General features: G+C 41.0%; 1 protein-coding gene across 7 annotated transcripts in view; it reads right to left on the bottom strand.

The window, feature by feature from the left end:
• RBPMS (RNA binding protein, mRNA processing factor) overlaps positions 1-19514 on the bottom strand; it is a 192332-nt gene that overhangs the window by 105803 nt on the left and 67015 nt on the right. For all 7 annotated transcript variants that reach the window (XM_082608851.1, XM_082608852.1, XM_082608848.1 and 4 more), the window contains exons 2-4: positions 6453-6530; positions 3350-3388; positions 1779-1841 (exon numbers count right to left, since the gene is read on the bottom strand). In XM_082608851.1, the coding sequence (XP_082464977.1) occupies positions 1779-1841; positions 3350-3388; positions 6453-6530 (180 nt within the window). The remainder of the gene's footprint in view (positions 1-1778; positions 1842-3349; positions 3389-6452; positions 6531-19514) is intronic.

Genomic DNA, 19514 nt, shown 5'->3' on the forward strand with positions numbered 1-19514 from the left:
TAGACAGAACTAAGACACAGGAGGCTTCCTTCTAGTTGTAGCTCTAAGGCTGTACTTTCTGACTGAGCCATCCATCCTCTCTGGTCTCAGTTCTCTTAACTGAAAGAGGACAGTTTCTAAGGTACAAAAACCTCTAATACTTTTATATAAAAGTTACAAATATCGAGAAAGAGATGACCCAGGACCTTAATAGATGCTCTAAACTCACAAGTCAACCTCTGAGCAGAAGAAAGCTCAGGTATAATATGCCACAGGTAAATCTTAAGAGTTACTCTTCTTAGGTCCACAGAATAGAAAAGAACGAGACCTGTTTCACTTGGAGTTCTTCCCAAGTTATTAATATATGAGCAACAAACACTGAGCCTAAAACCAGACCTTAGGACAAGAGAGCATAATGATCTGGGGCCAGTTGGCACAGGAATGGGCTTAAACACCTCTATCACAATGTTACTGCATGTCTCAATACCGGTTATGTGTAATGATACAACCCTCAGTACTAAGAAAAAGTGAAATGATATTAGCTATACTCTGCCTAGTAAGGCAAGGAAACACAGTTTGACTATGACCATTTAAACATCTAAAAAATAAACTTCTGTTAAAAAAGATCAAGCTATAAACAACCCACCGTAAAAACCTACTGTTTTTCAGACAGTGGGTCAGTGACATGTTTCTACACAGAGCAGAGACAATGAAAGGCAATGGAAAGCCCATTCTGTGAATAAGCTTCAGCTGTTGTTATTTCCTTTATAAGAACAAGAAAAAGAAGCTGGTGAAAACTTCAATTTGGAAGGACCCAGAATATTTCTGCATTTAGAAAGATGCCTCCTGGGGAAATGCAAATTGGTGCAGCCACTATGAAAAACAGTACGGAGGTTCCTCAAAAAACTAAAAACAGAGCTACCATATGACCCAGCAATCCCACTCCTGGGCATATATCTAGACAAAACTATAATTCAAAAAGATACATGTACCCCCATGTTCATAGAAGCGCTATTCATAATAGTCAAGACATGGAAATAACCTAAATGTCCACTGACAGATGAATGGATAAAAAGATGTGACACACATATACAACGGAATAGTACTCAGCTATAAAAAAGAATGAAATAATGCCATTTGCAGCAACATGGGTGGACCTAGAGAATATCATACTAAGTGAAGTAAGTCAAACAGAGAAAGACAAATATATGATACTGCTTATAAGCAGAACCTAAAAAAAATGAACCTACTTACAAAATGCTTACAAACCAAATACAGGTATCTCTATTCAATTATAGTTGACTATCTTTTATTATACCACAATGCAGAATGTCTTCTGGGAAAGCAGTATATGCAAGTTTTTAATCAATCAGAATAAAGACTACAACTGGTAAATTTGTTTGTTTTTTTAAGCCACATACCTTATACAAAAAACCTCATGTGTTAAGGAAAGCCAAGATTTTGATCTGTTCTTGACTTAGGCTTAGCCACTGAGAGTATAATGATGGCCAAACTAAACCGTACATCACCATGGGATGTGACTGGGCTGAATAAAGACCCACATCGTCAGGTATTTTGAGCATTACAGTCAAAGCTAGAGAAGAGCAAAGTGGTATTTAATAGTTTGCACATCTAACCACAATTTTAGGAAAAATCTCTTTAGAGGGCTAATTAATTAATCCCTTGCTATTAGATCGAGCAGTCATATTCCTTCCATTTGATTTCCTGTCCAAATAGGTTCTATTACTTCCTACCACCTCATAAGGAAGCCCCCAAAGATTAACATCATTAGTACTTACATTCAAAGCATTCTTTGCAGCTTCTGCTTCTGAGCGACTGTCAAAACTGACAAAACCTACGGGCTAAGGAAAGAAAAAGAAATATGAAAAAAACAGTATCAGGGGATGTCTATTTTTCTGGGTCAAAGGTGATATCAAACTGAAGAGCTAAGATACAGAAATCACCACAGGCAATGGGCAGAAACAAGAAAGCCAGTCCAGAAGAATCATGACTCAGTGGCTTAGCCAAATTTCTAACATGAATCAAAGGGATTGTGAGGGTGGTTCTTCAAGGGCACAGCTGGAGATTTAGAGAATCATAAAAAAAAAAATCTAGAAGGGGCTGGAAGGTGAGCAGCAGTGAACAAGGGAACAGAGGAAAACTTGGGTGGAAAGGTTCTACTTTCCTAAATTGAATTCACTGTACCTCAGTTTCTTCATCTTTTAAAATGGAAAGAGAACCGAATCACCTTTTGTTACACTGTAAGTGCAAGGAATATAATGACACAATGATAAAAGCCCTGTATTCTCACTGCATGATCAAAATTATATCGTGAACATTTTAATCTCAAATCCCAAGGGATGCCTTTACAAAGCTGTGTGTTTAATTAGGTGTATAAACCATACTGTTCCAACTAAAGAGAGGGGTCACAATTCCTTTGGACTTAGTATCTTTCAGTTCAGAAGGATGGTTGCAACATAGCTTATTCTCTGACGAACCAGAGAATACCTTATTGAGAGATGAAAAGTGACCCAGAGGGAGGATGCTGGTTGCTCAGCATTTGGGGGGAAAAAAAAAAAAGCACATAGCTACAAATTTTCAAGACACTTGCAGAAACTATCAGGGTCATTGGTTACTACCTCCATTCTGTACCTTTTATGCTCCATTCTAGACCTGAGACTCTGCCTGTGGTTATTAAGGATTTAAGAGACAGGCTGATTCTTCGTCATCAAATTCCCATACCAATTGTGAATGAAAAGTTTGCCTGTTTAACTTTATTAAAACCAAAAAAACAAAAAAAAACACCCAGGAAAATATTGGCAATAAAAGTGAATTTGGATAATAATCAATAATTTCTTTTGAATATACGGATCAATCCCAATATAACTATGCTGGATGCATTATATTTACCTTCCTTGAGGATAGTCTCAGACACTCCAGCTGGAGGCTATGGAATTAGGAATCACTTTCCTGTGCTAATTCTTAATCAATCTCACCCTTAATTTTAGAGCAACAACAACAACAAAAAATAAAATCTTAATGGAAAAAAGGAAAAAAAAAGAATGTCGAGGGCTTCCCTGGTGGCGCAGTGGTTGAGAGTCCACCTGCCGATGCAGGGGACACTGGTTCGTGCCCCGGTCCAGGAGGATCTGGCATGCCGCGGAGCGGCTGTGCCCGTGAGCCATGGCCGCTGAGCCTGCGCGTCCAGAGCCTGTGCTCCGCGACGGGAGGGGCCACAACAGTGAGAGGCCCGCGTACCACAAAAAAAAAAAAAAAAAAAAAAAAGTCAAGCCCTAGTAACATTCCGGAAGAAAGCCAATCCAAACTTACTGGGGACGTGATCATTTATGTGCAAGTCTGAAATTCTTACCTGCTTAGATGTGAGCTTTATAAGAGAACCCTCGTAGCCCTGAAAATAAAGAACCAAATTTAGACCAGAAATAAAGAGTAATAGGAGAAAAGAGCAATTGTAATAGGATCCTGCTCAAGTGAAAATGAGTCCTTTATGACCACTGACCAACTCTTCTCACAAATGCCTGTTAACTGGGAAGACAAATTTTATACACACATGCACGCAGGATGTATACGCCAATCTTGGCATACTTGGGCCTAAAAGAAATCAAGCCCTGAAATTCATGCACTTATGTTTCTTATCTCTCTATATCTTCATGAAATTCAGAAAAGAAACATAAGTGCATGAATTCATGAAAATATATAGAGAAAAGAAACGTAAGTGCATGAATGCACTTATGCATAGGAAAATGGTGTCTATGTCAACAGCAGGTCTTTTTCATTTTATAGAACTAGGAGAGGGAAGGGGATAAATTAAGTTAGGAAGGTCTGAGTGTGTGACGACTTGGTCATATATTTGCTATAAAACAATAAAACATTAAGATCGTACTTGGTAGAACTTAATGAAAATTTCAAAACTTCCAGGAAAGGTTAAATAGGCAGTGATGCTAAAATCTGTGGAGTTCTTTTGCTTATTTATTGCCGCCATCAGTTTTCGCATTGGTATTCTGATTGGGAGATGCGAAAACTCCCTGTTGGGTTTTTACTCCAGCTCATCCTCAAGGAAGATGGAAACACTCCTTTCACTCCCTCCCTTAAGCCCTCCCGGCTCCCCAGGATAAGGATAACAAAGTCTGTTTATTTCTGAAAATAATCAATGACTGTTAGCTTGCACTGATGGATGACACAGGAGGGGAAAAAACAACACTTGACATGATTGACCACCACACGTATCACTGTAGAGACAGATCTGCAGACGAGGGTCACTCTGGGGACTTTAATTAAAAGAGGGTTAGCAGGAATGTACCAGGGTCCTGACTTCAGCGTTCGGGTTTCTGGGCAGGATGTTGGGATTGATTCATCCTCCTATTTTCCCAGCAGAGAACTATGTTACTAATTAGCTACTGTAAACATTTTACCTCAAAGGCCTTGAGCTCTTCTAGCCAGAGAGGCCGTGATTCACAACCCTGCCTCTTCCTTTTTCAAGGTGCTCTCACTCTCTGAAAATCCTGAAGGTTTAAACACCCCGAAGCCCTCAGAGGCAAAGGACAAATGGGTATTTCACTCAAGTAAAAGAGTAGGGATATACTGTCCTCTCGAGTCACAAAAAGAGAAGTAGTATCAAATAATAGGTCAGGGCTTCCCTGGTAGCGCAGTGGTTGAGAGTCCACCTGCCGATGCAGGGGACACAGGTTCGTGCCCCGGTCCGGGAAGATCCCACGTGCTACGGGGCGGCTGGGCCCGTGAGCCATGGCCACTGAGCCTGTGCGTCCGGAGCCTGTGCTCCGCAACGGGAGAGGCCACAACAGTGAGAGGCCCGCGTACAGAAAAAAAAAAAAAAAATAGGTCAGATGAGGGATGACGGCTTGGGTTTGAATCCTGGCCGTGCCATTTATGATGTGTGTAAACTCGAGCAAAATGTATTCAACTGCTCCAAGTTTCATTTTCCTTATTTGAAAAAAATGAGGCTAACCCACTTTAAAGGGCTGTGATGAGAATTAAATGAGGTAATTCTTAAGGGGCTTGTTGGCTCAATCTCTCTGTGTGTATACAAAAACATAACTATTGTGTCCTTTACGAGGATCCGTTAGCTTTAAAAAGTCCTCATCCTACAGAAGAGACAGACAGTAAAAACTACAACCCTGCAGAAGAAACTCGGGAAATTCTATAAAGCTGGCACTCTCCCCACAATACCTTCTCTTTCTTTCCCACTTCCCCTAGCTAACCTCATGGCTAACCTTTCTGCTTCCCTCTGTAATGTCATCATTACTGTTGCATTAAAAGCAGAGCTGTCAGAATGGAGTTATGTCCATTATTACAGGCCGCCTTTGGGGCACATAAACTAGACTGTTTTATCTTTGTTGGTTCTAACTGGCTGCCCACTCAACCGCCCTTCTCGTTCTACTACCCAACTGTTTTCAGCTGTCACATCCCACTCTCTGCCCCTAAGAAGCTAGATACTGTCCCTCAACCTGTCTTGCCTCTTGCTGGGGTCCTGCTTCAAATCAGGATGGATCTTTAACCATCAATCAAGATGGCCCATCACGTGATCCTAAGTGTGGCCCTGGCCAGGCACTGTCGCTGACATGTCCTCAGCTGACGTGACCAGGCCAGACACAGGCCCTGAATCTGTCATGACTTCCAGGTTCACTCCTTGAGAGCCAAGGCCTTTGGCTCACATCATGCCCAGTCCCAGCTGTCTTCTACCCTCCAAAGGCTAACCTTCAAGGTTTCTCCTTGGAGCATGGTTATTTCAGCTTTAGTTCAATTTCCTGTTAAATTTTCAATCCCAGCTACGTCAATTATCTCTAAAGTAGTTTTATCTTGATAGTCACAGTGGACAGACAACTTGCATTAAATATTTCACTTAGCAACAGGAAAGATTTCCCTCAACTCATACCAAGCAATTCTTTAAAATTTTGTTTTACTGTTTTTGCAACTTTGGACATTTTGCCCATGGAAAAAATAATGGTGTGAGGTTCCCAGTCTAGTTCATAAAAGCCTACTTAACCTATTATGTCTCCAAACAATAGTATTAACATCAGTATTTCAACTGATAAGGAACCTCCTAGGGATAGGGCTTGACTTTTACTGCATTTGAAATATAAATACAGAATAAGTCATTGATGGTATTTTTGGTGATCTGTACTCAGAAGAACACCCCTAACTGGCAAGAGGATAAACGGGGAGGACACTAAAGCTGTTCGGTAGAACAGAAACAGATGCATGTCCACGTCGGTCAGAGACTTCTCCAGATTAGCTACTGGGAGGACAAAAGGCAGTTTCAGTCTTTCCAAAGTGAAAATGTACATTAGGACGGAGTTGTCAAATCTCCTTTACTCACTAACCTTTTAAAAACAGTGGTTTCACAAACATTTCATTTCTTTCTCCAAAAAGCCCCATGAAGCTTATACACACACTCTTTGTCTCCTTTTACAATTTCTGACAGATAGAAAAGGTACCTTAAATGGTCTGAAAAGCAGATACAGCTCCCGAGGTTTGATATCCAGAGGGAGACCACTGACAAAGAGAGTCCGGACCTGGAAGATAAATACAAGAAGTGATCAAGGGAGTGGACAGTCATAGCACAGCTCACCCGAAATCCCCAAAACACATTTCTTCAAATATTCCTCAACTCCCACCTAATTCGTGCTCTCTCCATGACACAATGACTACTCTAATGTTAAGATGCCATTAAGCCAACTCTTGAGTAGCTCTGCGTGAATTATCAGAGTGAATCACTTCTAGCTGATTTAAATTTACAAACTGACTTCTCCTTTCCTAGCCATTGCCTGGTTCTAAAAATGTGAGGGGAAAAGAGGGTCCATAATTAAAACATTAGCTTAAGGAAAACAAAAATGTCACGAGGACAGTAAATCTACCACTCCCCTCCGCTCTAATCAAATGAACACAGAATGTGATTCAAAAATACAACTGAACCAATTTTTTTCTCCTACTTGTCTCGTCATTGCTTCCCTCATTGGTATTGATAATTACAGTAATTTTAATAAATGTAGAAGTTTATTAAACAATTGAAATGTGTCTAAATAGTAGCTAAATGCATAACCCTGTGTCTGTTCAGTTCTGAAACAGCAGGGCAGACTTGGCTGCACCGTTAAGGGCTACGGTACAAAATATGTACTTAATGTGTACTAAAATACAGAACACAGATGACATTTCCAGCTGGGAGGATCAGAGTAAACGTGTGGGCATCTGAATGGAAACTTCAAGGATAGGTAGGATTTTACCACATAGATATAAAAAGGTGAGGTGGGGACGAGGCACAGGCAGAAAAAAAAGCATTAACCAAGGCAATGATGAGGGGGATGAGAGTGCAGTGTATTCTGGGAGAAGGGGAGCCAAAAGTGAACAGGGAGCGGAGGATCAAACCGAGGGGGGATGACGTCATTGGCTCAGGAATATGGTCTTGATTCAATAGGCAAGGAGTAAACGCTGAACCATCATCACTACCACATTATTTTAGTGAGTCTTTAGTCAGACCCACCCACCCCCAGCTTTGAGATATAGTTGACACATAATATTAAGTTTCAAATGTACTTTTTGATCTCATAAACTTTTATGTACATTTCAAAATGATTACCGCTACAGCATTAGCTAACACCTCCAACATACCACAAAATTACCATTTCTCTTTTTGTGATGACAACATCTAAGACCTCTCTCAGCAACTTTCAAGTACATCTATATTACAGTACCTTAAATATACTCACAATACTGTGCATTAGATTCCCCAAAACTTGCTCAGCTTCTAACTGGAAGTCTGTATCCTTAGGTCAACATCTGCCCATTTTCCTCACCCTCCAGATCCAGGGAACTAACTATTCTACTCTGTTTTTATGAGTTCGGGTTCACCCCCACGTTTTCTATTCCTCTTCTGTACTCAAGCTGATACAACATGATCGAGTTCCTCACTAGAAATCACGTTACTACTCAAAGGGAAAAAAAAAAATCAATGCTCAGTTGTAAACCATGTATAATTATGGAAGATTTTTCCTTGGTGAGAAATACGGAGAATATTTTCTAGACTCCTAATACTTTCCATTGATTCTGGCTTGAAGAAGCACAAGCTTCTTGGCAAGCAAGACCCTTTGGTTGATCCAGCACAGTATATGGTAAAACGTCATGCCATTTGCATGTAGGTGTACAATAAACACTACGATCAAGTAAACAGCCCCAGAATCATGAGTGCCTTTCTATTATTTGCTTCTCTTTATATTTTAGACAGCTTTGTTGAGGTATAATTGACATATAAACTACATCTTGCTTTACAATAAGTTTTGACATATGTATAACCTGTGAAACCATCACAGCAATCAAGATAATGAACATATCCATCACTGCCCCCAAAAAGTTTCCTTATCTCCTGCTCCTTTAATCTTCCTTCTACCTTGTCCTACTATCCTCATCCCCACGCAATCACTCATCGGCATTCTGTCACTACAGATTAGTATGTATGTTCTAAAGTTTCATACAAATGGAGCCATAAAGTAGGTATCCTTTTTCGTCCGACTTCTTTCACTTTAGCATAATTATTTTGAGATTCATCCACGGTGCTGCATATAACAATAGTCTATTTTTATTTCTGAGTAGTATTCTGTGGTATGAACACTCACAGTTCATTTATCCATTCACTTGTTTATGAGACATCAGGGTTATCTCTCGTTTTGGGCTTTTACAAATAAAATGACTATGAACGTTCATGTATCGATTTGTACAGGTCTTTGTGTGGACATATGTTTTCTTTCTTCTCGGATAAATAGCTGAAAATGGAATAGCTGGAGGATATATGGTAGGTATATGCTTAAACTTTTAAAAATCTGCCCTTCAATTCCTTGTTTTATAGCCTAGAACATGATAAATGTTCTGTGTGTATGTAAAATAAATGTATATTCTGTTGCTGTTGGGTACAGTGTTTTATAAATTTCAATGAAGGTCAAGTTTGTTGTTCAGTATACCTTTTGCCTCCCCCCCATTCTCTCTCAACTTTGCCAGTGATAAACACTCTTTCCACAGAACTTTCTTTATCAAAGCTGCTAAGGCTGAATTACTGACAGCTGCCGAAGACATACACAAGGGACTTCTGCTATCCTGTGTGCCCTCTCTGCTATCCACATCCCTCTTCCCACATTCCAGAAGGTGAACACCATGTGTTCTACTTGGCTGCTCCGGCCACGACAACCTGGACAGAGAGGGAATCCCAGCTTCCACTCATTCAGATTCTGTTGAGTGCCCATTGTATCTGGCACTATGCCAGGGGCTGAATGGATTACACAGAGTTCCATGGAAATAGTGATAAGCAGATCCTGTGTTTTAATCACTGTAGTACCATTTGTCCAGCAGGGAAGCTTAGCCATGTGACAGGTATCAATTAGGATCTGGGGAGTTAACTCAGGAAATTAACTACCATTTATAGCACTATCCTAAAGAAAAAGGCTTTAGAAACTTGCAAGTCAAACAATTTATTTAAAAAAAAAGAAAACCCAGTAGAAATCTGGGAGTTAAACGAAAATTACTTGATATAAATTAAGGTTCATCTACATCCATAAAATGTATTATGCAACCAATAAAAATTATGTTCAAGGAAAAAGTACATTCAGTTTTATTCTATAAAACAAAAAGCCAACACATGTATGTATATGGAAAGGGGGAAAAATACGCTGTAGGATATATATGCCAAAAGGTTTATATCTACATTACTTAGTACTGAATGGTGGAATAATAAGTGATTTTTCTTTTTTTTTTTGGCTGTGCCGTGTGGCACGAGGGATCTTGGTTCCCCGACCAGGGATTGAACCCATGCCCCCTGCAATGCAAGCACAGAGTCTTAACCACTGGACCTCCAGCGAAGTCCTAATAAGTGATTCTGATGTTTTTTATTAGCTTATTTGTATTTTCTATCTTTCTATAATTGTTTTAGAGACTATAAATGTATTGTTAGGTTGAGAACAGCCTACATTTTTTTATTACTTTATTTAGGAAACCATAAATAATGTCAATATTTGTATCAATAAAAATTGTGAAGTTTATAGAGAAAACTTTTTTATATATTTCAGAATTAGAAGATTCTTATCTCAGTATCTCAACAAAAAAAAACTGTTAAACATTAAAAAAAAACAAAAACAAAACCCAAAAAAAACACTGAACTGATAGGCCTAAATTTGCCTCTCGCCCATGGATTAAAAAGAGACTCAAGGCCACTCTGTTTTGTTCATCAAATTAGAGGCAACTAAGATGTCTGACACTTTATTTATACATGGACATGAATTACATTTCTTAGACTCTAGTGAAGCCCATTATTGTCTCAGAAACCTGCCAAGACATCTTATCTCTCAATGAAGAGCTATTCTCTCCTCTGACAGAACAGATAGACTGGCTAGGAGAAACAACTCTTAAATACTTACATTATGAAGTTATGAGGACAACTAAAGGTCTCTGAAATCCAAATGCTTGGAATCTATGTGTTCTGAATCCTTTCTAGACCTCCTCAGACTGGGAAACTTCATTAAGTTAAAAAAAAAAATCACAGATAATGAATGGGAAAAAAAAAACCTCTTCCTGAATATCTAATTCATGCTTTTCTATGGTAACTGGGACCTAAAATCACGGGGATGTTTTAAAACATTTTAGTTTCCCTACTCTTCTCACCACCACTCGTTTTATCTGAGCCATTAAATAATAAAGCACTTCTGGGTTTTGCCTTTGCTATGTCTATGGAAATCGCAAAGGTTAGACATGATTTTTTTTTTTTTTTTTTTTTTTTGGCCTTGCCGTGCGGCATGGGGGACCTTAGTTTCCCAACCAGGAATCGAAACTGCGCCCCTGGCAGTGGAAGCGTGGAGTCCTAGCCACTGGACCACCAGGGAAGTCCCTAGACATGATTTTTTTTTTTTTGAGAATCGATTGTTTAATCCACATTGATTGGGCCTCCCTGGTGGCGCAGTGGTTGAGAGTCCGCCTGCCGATGCAGGGGATATGGGTTCGTGCCCCGGTCTGGGAGGATCCCATATGCCGCGGAGCGGCTGGGCCCGTGAGCCATGGCCGCTGGGCCTGCGCATCTGGAGCCTGTGCTCCGCAACGGGAGAGGCCACAACAGTGAGAGGCCCGCATACCGCAAAAAGAAAAAAAAAAAAAAAAAAAAAAAATCCACATTGATTGATAGTAAATCAAATAGATGAGAGGAAAAAGGCAATCTAATTCTGAATTTAATTGGCCATTCGGTTAGTCAAATACCATGTGACTGCACGTGTGGACATGTAAAAGACATCTGCTCTGTCTGCTGGATTCCCTGATTGCCAGCAGTGCCGGGCCAACAGCCTCTGCCTGAGGGCAGAAATACGTGCAAAGAGCCCCGAGTATATGCCCATCAACAGTGCAGGAGGGTTCCCTTTCCTAGACACGATTCTTGCTTGCAGGGAGCCTACTGTCACTGAAGGAATATGCAGCTTTCTGTGACAAGAGAAAGCTTAGCTCATTCACAGAGTAAACAATTAGAACCCAAACAATGAGATAAACGTTTAAGAGACATGTAAGACCCATGATCAAATACTCAGAAAAAAGCGCCCCAAAACAAATGAATGACGCCGAATGAACTTTGTCGCAGGTCAATCGTTTTCCAGGGCAACCCTTAATTTAACAGCATTGTCTATGGACACAGATGTGCCTGGCACTACGCCTTTAGCGTTGCAGATGTTTACTTTATCAGACACATGGGGAAACACATTTCTTAGTCAAGGACACAACATGCCTCATAGAAGTTCAAGATGTGAAGCTGCTGACAAGCTCTGTCCCAAAGGGACGCTAATGGATTCTGTGGATGTACCTCCAACTTCATTTCTACCCCAACAGGATTGAAAGAATAAATGCTAGGAGAAATCGTCCTGTGCGGGTCAGTTAGAGCAAAGGCCTTCTTGGCTCAGCCGTTATCAACCATTCCTGCAGAGGCCACAGTTACATTTTGGATAACACCAGCTGAGTGTTCTTAAATGGCAGTGCTAGCTCCCATGGGGAAAGACAAGCCACACTTCAGTGACTGACTTCTAAACTCTAATTCAGTAAGTAAAGTCACTGTGTCAGTCTTGGGCTTTCCTGGACAGAAAGGCCAAAACAGGCCCTGAAATGGAAACGCCCTCCCTTTAACAAAGAACATGCATGATCTTGTAGGTAATCTAGACATTAAAATAAAAACCAATAGACAAATGCTTGTTCATTTCAGTATACAGTAGAGAATAATCATGCACACTTTTCAGCAAGCAGCCAGATCCAGTAAACACACAGTGTCCCAAGACTATGGGCATTTTCTGTGGACATTTTAATCATTTATAAAAAGGTCTTAAACATCATCTCTAGCTGCTATGAGCTGACCTCTTGAGGTTCCTCTTAAATTCTAGGATTGGGAAAGGCAACTTCACATTTTCTAATGACTCAAGAATAACTGTATAATCATTTATTTGAAATATCCTAAAACCCATGGGGGCGCTTCTATGATCATCTATCCTCTGCAAACTTTCTCTCCACCTATCCACATTCTCACACATACACAATGTAGACTCCAAAAGCAGCTTTCAAATGCGTTGTATATCTAAATCATTCTTTTGGTGTAACTTTTTTTTGAAACATGCAAGTGGGTTCCCAGGTAAGACCTTGCAGTGGGCATTTTAGAGGGTGAAAGTGCTTTTCTGGGTAGCGTGTAGCACAGTCCTAAGCACACAGTATACAATTTTCCCTTGATTTTAGAAATCTACAGAGTAACATTGTATTCATGGGAAACAGTAAGTGTTTGCTTGTCAGCGCCTCTGGTGATGACACGGCAACAAAATGAGGTGATAATACTTCCCAGTCACAATCATATCAGTACCGTTACAACATCAAATGATAAACACCCATGTGACAAAAAGGCAGAAAAAATTAACGTTGTAAGAGGCAAATTTAGATGAAAAAGAGAAATGAGACAAAAAAACAACGAGAAAAATGAAAAACAGACGGAAATCGCATAAAAATCGCAGGCATAAAAAGTCATAAACGGACCACAGAAAATTCAGGACTGTGCACCTATGAACAAGGAGAGAACGATCAGTACATGGGAAACAGTAAAATCACTCACGTTTCTACTAATGACGACTGAAACATACTTTTTGTTTGCTTAAGTAAGTCCAATTTCAAAGGTAAATGAGTAACTCACAAAAAGTTTGAGAAAATGCTCAAACTCGTGCACATTTAAAATGGTGAGGAGAGGGCTTCCCTGGTGGCGCAGTGGTTGAGAGTCCGCCTGCTGGTGCAGGGGACACGGGTTCGTGCCCCAGTCTGAGAAGATCCCATATGCCACAGAGCGGCTGGGCCCGTGAGCCATGGCTGCTGAGCCTGTGCGTCCGGAGCCTGTGCTCCGCAACGGGAGAGGCCACAACAGTGAGAGGCCCGTGTACCGCAAAAAAAAAAAAAAAAAAACAAGAAAAATAAAATGGTGAGGAGATATCCTTATCTACTGATATGGAACATGGTTTCTGATTATTAAGTAAAAAAGCAAACACCAGAAATTGCCCATAATCCCACTAATTCTTTTAGTGTTTTTAAGTACATACGCAGGTAAAAAAGGTGCTAAAAGCATATATACCGCATTAACTATTAAGTTAATAGTGGGGAGGGAAGGTGGGATTACAAAGAACTTTCATTTTTATGTTTATGCCCTCTGGCATTTAAATATTTATAAGCACAAACTATTTCTTAAAAAAAAAAAAAAGAACAAACACAAGCCCAAATAGATCTCCTTTCTTTGAAAATATAAACCTTGGGTCCTTCCCATCCACTTTTGTCCTTAGAAATTCTCATCTTCTGCCTGTCCTTGCTCCAAAGGGACAAACTCGATTCTAGTAGAAATATACATTTACGTAACTTGCTTCACATTTCAATTCTGTCCATCAGTGAGTGTTTCTTTGTACTTACTCTAAAAATAAAATCTAACCCAAAAAAGGGCACTAGTGACTCTAAGCTAAGGCCCTAGGCGCAGGAGCATCCATCCTAGCTTCAGTCAAAGGGATGTTCTTGCTTTGTGATCAACCTACTTCTCACTAGGACAAGAACAGAGGAATCACTCACTTTCCAACATCCAAGAAGTGCCTTATCTCTTCTGAGACCATGAAATAAACGTGGTTTCAGGGGCAGAGAAGTTAAAAAGAGCTCCATGTATGTGCGGCAGTATAAGTCCCATAGAGCTGGGTTGTTTAAACACACGAGGCTGGGGCAGGGGATCTGTGTGTTCCAGAGCCCTGTAAGTTTTACGCTCTGATTAAATAATAATAACAATAAATTATTTTATTCTTTTTAAATAAAGTGTAAGTAGATTTAGTTCTTTGCTTATTCTATAAGTACCAGCTGAAAACCCAAACTGCAAGACTGAACCACGCTGAGGACTGCTGGTCCTCTCAGTTCCAAAGAAGGCTTTGCTGGCCTGCTATGATTTCCCATTCGTATCTTTTTTTAAAAAATACATTTATTTATTTTGTTTATTTTTGGCTGCGTTGGGTCTTCGTTGCTGTGCACGGGCTTTCTCTAGTTGCGGCAAGCAGGGTCTACTCTTCGTTGCGGTGCACAGGCTGCTCATTGCGGTGGCTTCTCTTGTTGCCACCGGGCTCTACGGGCTCTAGCGTGCGGGCTTCAGTAGTTGTGGCGCACGGGCTTAGCTGCTCAGCAGCATGTGGGATCTTCCTGGGCCAGGGCTCAAACCTGTGTCCCCTGCATTAGCGGGCAGATTCTTAACCACTGCGCTTACCAGGGAAGTCCTCCCATTCGTACCTTGCCACCACAGAAATGGATTACCACAATCATTAAAATGGCCTGCCAGGTATTTAATTCTGGTTGCAGCTCAGCAGAAACTGACCAGCCTTTGGTCAAGCTCCAGTTTCTTCTTGGCATTGGCTTCAAATTGAATAGATGGTCAAGCTCCTTTTTCCTGACAATGGCCACCTACTGGACCTAAAGACTTGCTCCTCTTCCAGCCCTGAGAAAGTATGTTTTGGTTCAGGAGGCCAGGTTGCTACAGACACCAAGGACCGACTAACCATAGGATTAAAGGGTCACTATGCTGTTGTTATGGACTCCCAGCTTTGTTTTAGCTTTAAATGGATAACTGTTCTATCCTTTCTAAAGAAAACAGCCACATACTTACCCACAATGCACGACTCCCCAGTTCTGAGGGATCCACTACTGTTTGCCCCGAGTGCTATTCAGGTGGATATCCTGTCTGTATGACCAAATTGATGGCTTTATTTAGGGCCCATGGGAACCAGGGTCCCTTTGCCACGGTGATCAGAAAGTTTCCACTAACTTATGAGGGAAAGGAGGAAGACTCAGGGGAGAACACAGTGAAGAAAGAGGAACACCACGTTTCATAAACTCGTAAGTACAGGGCTCAGAAAATGGACAGGGAACTGGGCCACAAGTTAGCACTAGGTACACCATGCTTCTACTTTCATTCTGGAGGAGCTTATCCCAGTCCAACCCAATATCAATTTAAAATCAGTTGGTCTCAAACTCTCACCTCGATAGGACTTCTTAAAACCAACGTCTAATCTAGGCCATTCCTCACATCTGTTATATATATATATATATATATTTTTTTTTTTTTTTTGCTGTACGCGGGCCTCTCACTGTTGTGGCCTCTCCCGTTGCGGAGCACAGGCTCCGGACGCGCAGGCCCAGCGGCCATGGCTCACGGGCCCAGCCGCTCCGCGGCATATGGGATCCTCCCAGACCGGGGCACGAACCCGCATCCCCTGCATCGGCAGGCGGACTCTCAACCACTGCGCCACCAGGGAGGCCCCGTTATATTTTTAAAAGGATAAGACAAATCAAGAATTTCTAGGGTTTGAAACTGCCCAAGTATAGGCAGATGTGTCTGTACACGTAAGTGCTTGACCTCATTAAGACATTTTCTTAGTGCTGTCAGACACAAAGAGAGGTGGGTACCAGAGACAAATTAGGAATTCAGGGTCTGAATTAGCCTAGATAGGAAACTAGATGTGTGTGTGTGTGTGTGTGTGTGTGTGTGTGTGTGTGTGTGTGTGTGTGTGTGTGTGTGTGTGTGTGTGTGTGTGTGTGTGTGCGCGCGCGCAAGTGAGAACTTAGCCACATTATTAAGAAATTCACTGAGTGCTGTCAAACACAATATGTGGTTGTTAAGTCCTTCGAGTTCAACAAGAAGTTCCTTATAAAGGCAGGAAGCTTTACCCTTTAGCACCCCATCATGCCTTCTCTAAGTTCCTTGAGTCAATTTTTTTTTTTTTTTTTTTTTTTTTTTTTGCAGTACGCGGGCCTCTCACTGTTGTGGCCTCTCCCGTTGTGGAGCACAGGCTCCGGACGCGCAGGCTCAGCGGCCATGGCTCACGGGCCTAGCTGCTCTGCGGTATGTGGGATCTTCCCGGACTGGGGCACGAACCCGTGTCCCCTGCATCGGCAGGCGGACTCTCAACCACTGTGCCACCAGGGAAGCCCTTGAGTCAATTTTTTGATGGCTTATTCTGTTTTAACCCTGGTTAACCCATGGAATCGTACTCTATCCAATTACACTGCACTGCATACACTGTTAAAATGAGAAGATTTTTAATTGGACACGTTATCCAGTACATTATAAACAGAAGTTTGCATTCTGATGCTGCAAAGTGCAGTTACCCTTAGGGTTTTTTAATCCTATAGTGTACCCTAAAATTGTATGTCAGAAAGATTCCTTGGGCTACCCATAATACAGACTATTCCATGGCCTAACAAAATGAAATATAAGACAAGAATATACAGAAATATTATCAAAATTCTAAGACCTCTCTCTCTTTCGGCATAGTTTGGGTGACTGTCATTTTACAAAGCAGATCTCTTGGGGGAAAAAAATTTTTTTACTTCATTTTACTCCTCCCAAACTGCAGAGGAAAACTATCCCAGATAGCGCAGGGTTCTTCATAGTCACTTAAAGTACTGGAAAAAAATTAGCAGGGGCAAGATTATGGTCCTAACACTGCCCAGGGGTCTAATGCATTTATTGCTTTTGATATCAGTAGTGGACAAACTTCATCTGAGGAAGCTGATCCCACTGTCAACTTTAGCTCACAGTGCATTCTAAATAACCACCAACAATGCACCATAGTTCTAACAACTACAGAAGGTGTGAGAACTACAAAACTAAAAGGCTATGGGAAAAATGTTTGCTTCCCAATGTTTAGTCATGGGAAACTACCCAATATACCCCTTGAAATTCTTTGCTGCTAGGTCAGTACACCTTCAAAATCAAAGTTCTTCCCCACACGACAGTGGTGAGCATCCCAGTACTTAGCAGTAGATGCTAAGTATCTACAGAATGAACTAAATGAGTGGATCTAAGTATTAAGTCACAGTACTAGGAGTGAGGCATAAAAGAGGCAAGTAACCCATAAATATCCAGATGTGAATGAGTATGAAGAAGTGTGTATATTTTTAATGTGTACTCAAGGCAGTAAAGCATATGTAGTAAAAACAAAATGAAACCAAAAAAAAAAAAAAAAGGACAAAGAAAAGGAGTCACATGGAGCCAGGCTGCTGAAATTTAAACCCTACTTCTCCAACTAGCTATGCACCTTGGACCAGTCACTTAACTTCTCCATTCACAAGTTTGCTCATCTGGAAAATCGAGACAATACTGGTAACCCAGGTGTGGCAGTTTTAAATTATGTCCACAAAATCTTTGACACTGCTCCATTCATAGCGTAGAACTTAATTCCTTTCCCCTTCAGCACGGGCTTCACTTAGTGACTCACTTCTAATGAACAGAATATGGCTGAAGTGACAGTGTGTGACTTCTAGCAACTGGGTAAAAAAAGGCACTGTGGGCTTCCCTGGTGGCGCAGTGGTTGAGAGTCTGCCTGCCAATGTAGGGGACACGGGTTCGAGCCCTGGTCTGGGAAGATCCCACATGCCGCGGAGCAACTAAGCCAGTGAGCCACAACTGCTGAGCCTGCGCGTCTGGAGCCTATGCTCTGCAACAAGAAAGGCCGCGACAGTGAGAGGCCCGTGCACCACGATGAAGAGTGGCCCCCGCTTGCCGCAACTAGAGAGAGCCCTCGCCCAGAGACGGGGACCCAACACAGCCAAAAATAAATATAAATAAAAAAAGGCACTGTGACTTCTTCAGTAGAAAACTCTCTTGAATCATTCACTATGGGTAAAGCCAGGTACCATGTCATGAGGATATCCAAGAAGCTCTATGGGGAGGGCTACATGATGATGGACCAAAAGCTACACAAGCAAGTCGTCTTGGAAGCAGATTTTCCAGCCCTAACCAAGTCTTCAGATAACTGCAGCCCCAGCTAATAATGTCTTGAAGTTTATCAATTTTGTTTATCTTTTCAAAGAACCAGCTTTTAGTTTCACTGCACTTTTCTATTGTTTCAAATCAATAAAATGAGAAATGAAAAAGGAGAAGTTACAATGGACACCACAGAAATACAAAGGATTATAAGAGACTACTACAAGCAACTATATGCGAATAAAATGGACTACCTAGAAGAAATGGACAAATTCTTAGGAAGGTACAATCTCCCAAGACTGAACCAGGAAGAACTAGAGAATATGAACAGACCAATCACAAATACTAAAATTGAAACTGTGATTGAAAAACTTCCAACAAACAAAAGTCCAGGACCTGATGGTTTCACAGGTGAATTCTATCAAACATTTAGAAAAGAGTTAACACCTATCCTTCTGGAACTCTTCCAAAAACTTGCAGAGGAAGGAACACTCCCAAACTCATTCTATGAGGCCACCATCACCCTGATACCAAAACCAGACAAAGATACCACAAAAAAAGAAAATTACAGGCCAACATCACTGATGAACACAGACCCAAGAATCCTCAACAAAATACTAGCAAACCGAATCCAACGCACACTAAAAGGAGCATACACCACGGTCAAGTAGGATTTATCCCAGTGGTGCAAGCATTTTTCACTGTCTGCAAATCAGTGTGATACACCACATCAACAAATTGAAGACTAAAAACTATATGATCATCTCAATAGATGCAGAAAAGGCTTCTGACAAAATTCAACACCCATTTATGATAAAAATTCTCCAGAAAGTGGGCACAGACGGAACATACCTCAACATAATAAAGGCCATATACGACAAACCCACAGCTAACATCATGCTCAACAGTGAAAAGCTGAAAGTATTTCCTCTAAGATCAGGAACAAGACAAGGATGTCCACTCTTGCCACTTCTATTCAACATAGTTTTGGGAAGTCCTAGCCATGGCAGTCAGAAAAGAAAAAGAAATACAAGGAATCCAAATTGGAAAAGAAGAAGTAAAACTGTCATTGTCTGCAGATGACATGATACTATACATAGAAAATTCTACAGATGCTACCAGAAAGCTACTAGAGCTCATCAATGAATTCAGTAAAGTTGCAGGATACAAAATTAATACACAGAAATCTACTGCATTTTTATATACTAACAATGAAAGTTCAGAAAGAGAAATTAAAGAAACA

The sequence above is a fragment of the Mesoplodon mirus genome (genome assembly GCF_964341445.2).
Source record: "Mesoplodon mirus genome assembly, chromosome: 20".
Classification (NCBI taxonomy): domain Eukaryota; kingdom Metazoa; phylum Chordata; class Mammalia; order Artiodactyla; family Ziphiidae; genus Mesoplodon; species Mesoplodon mirus.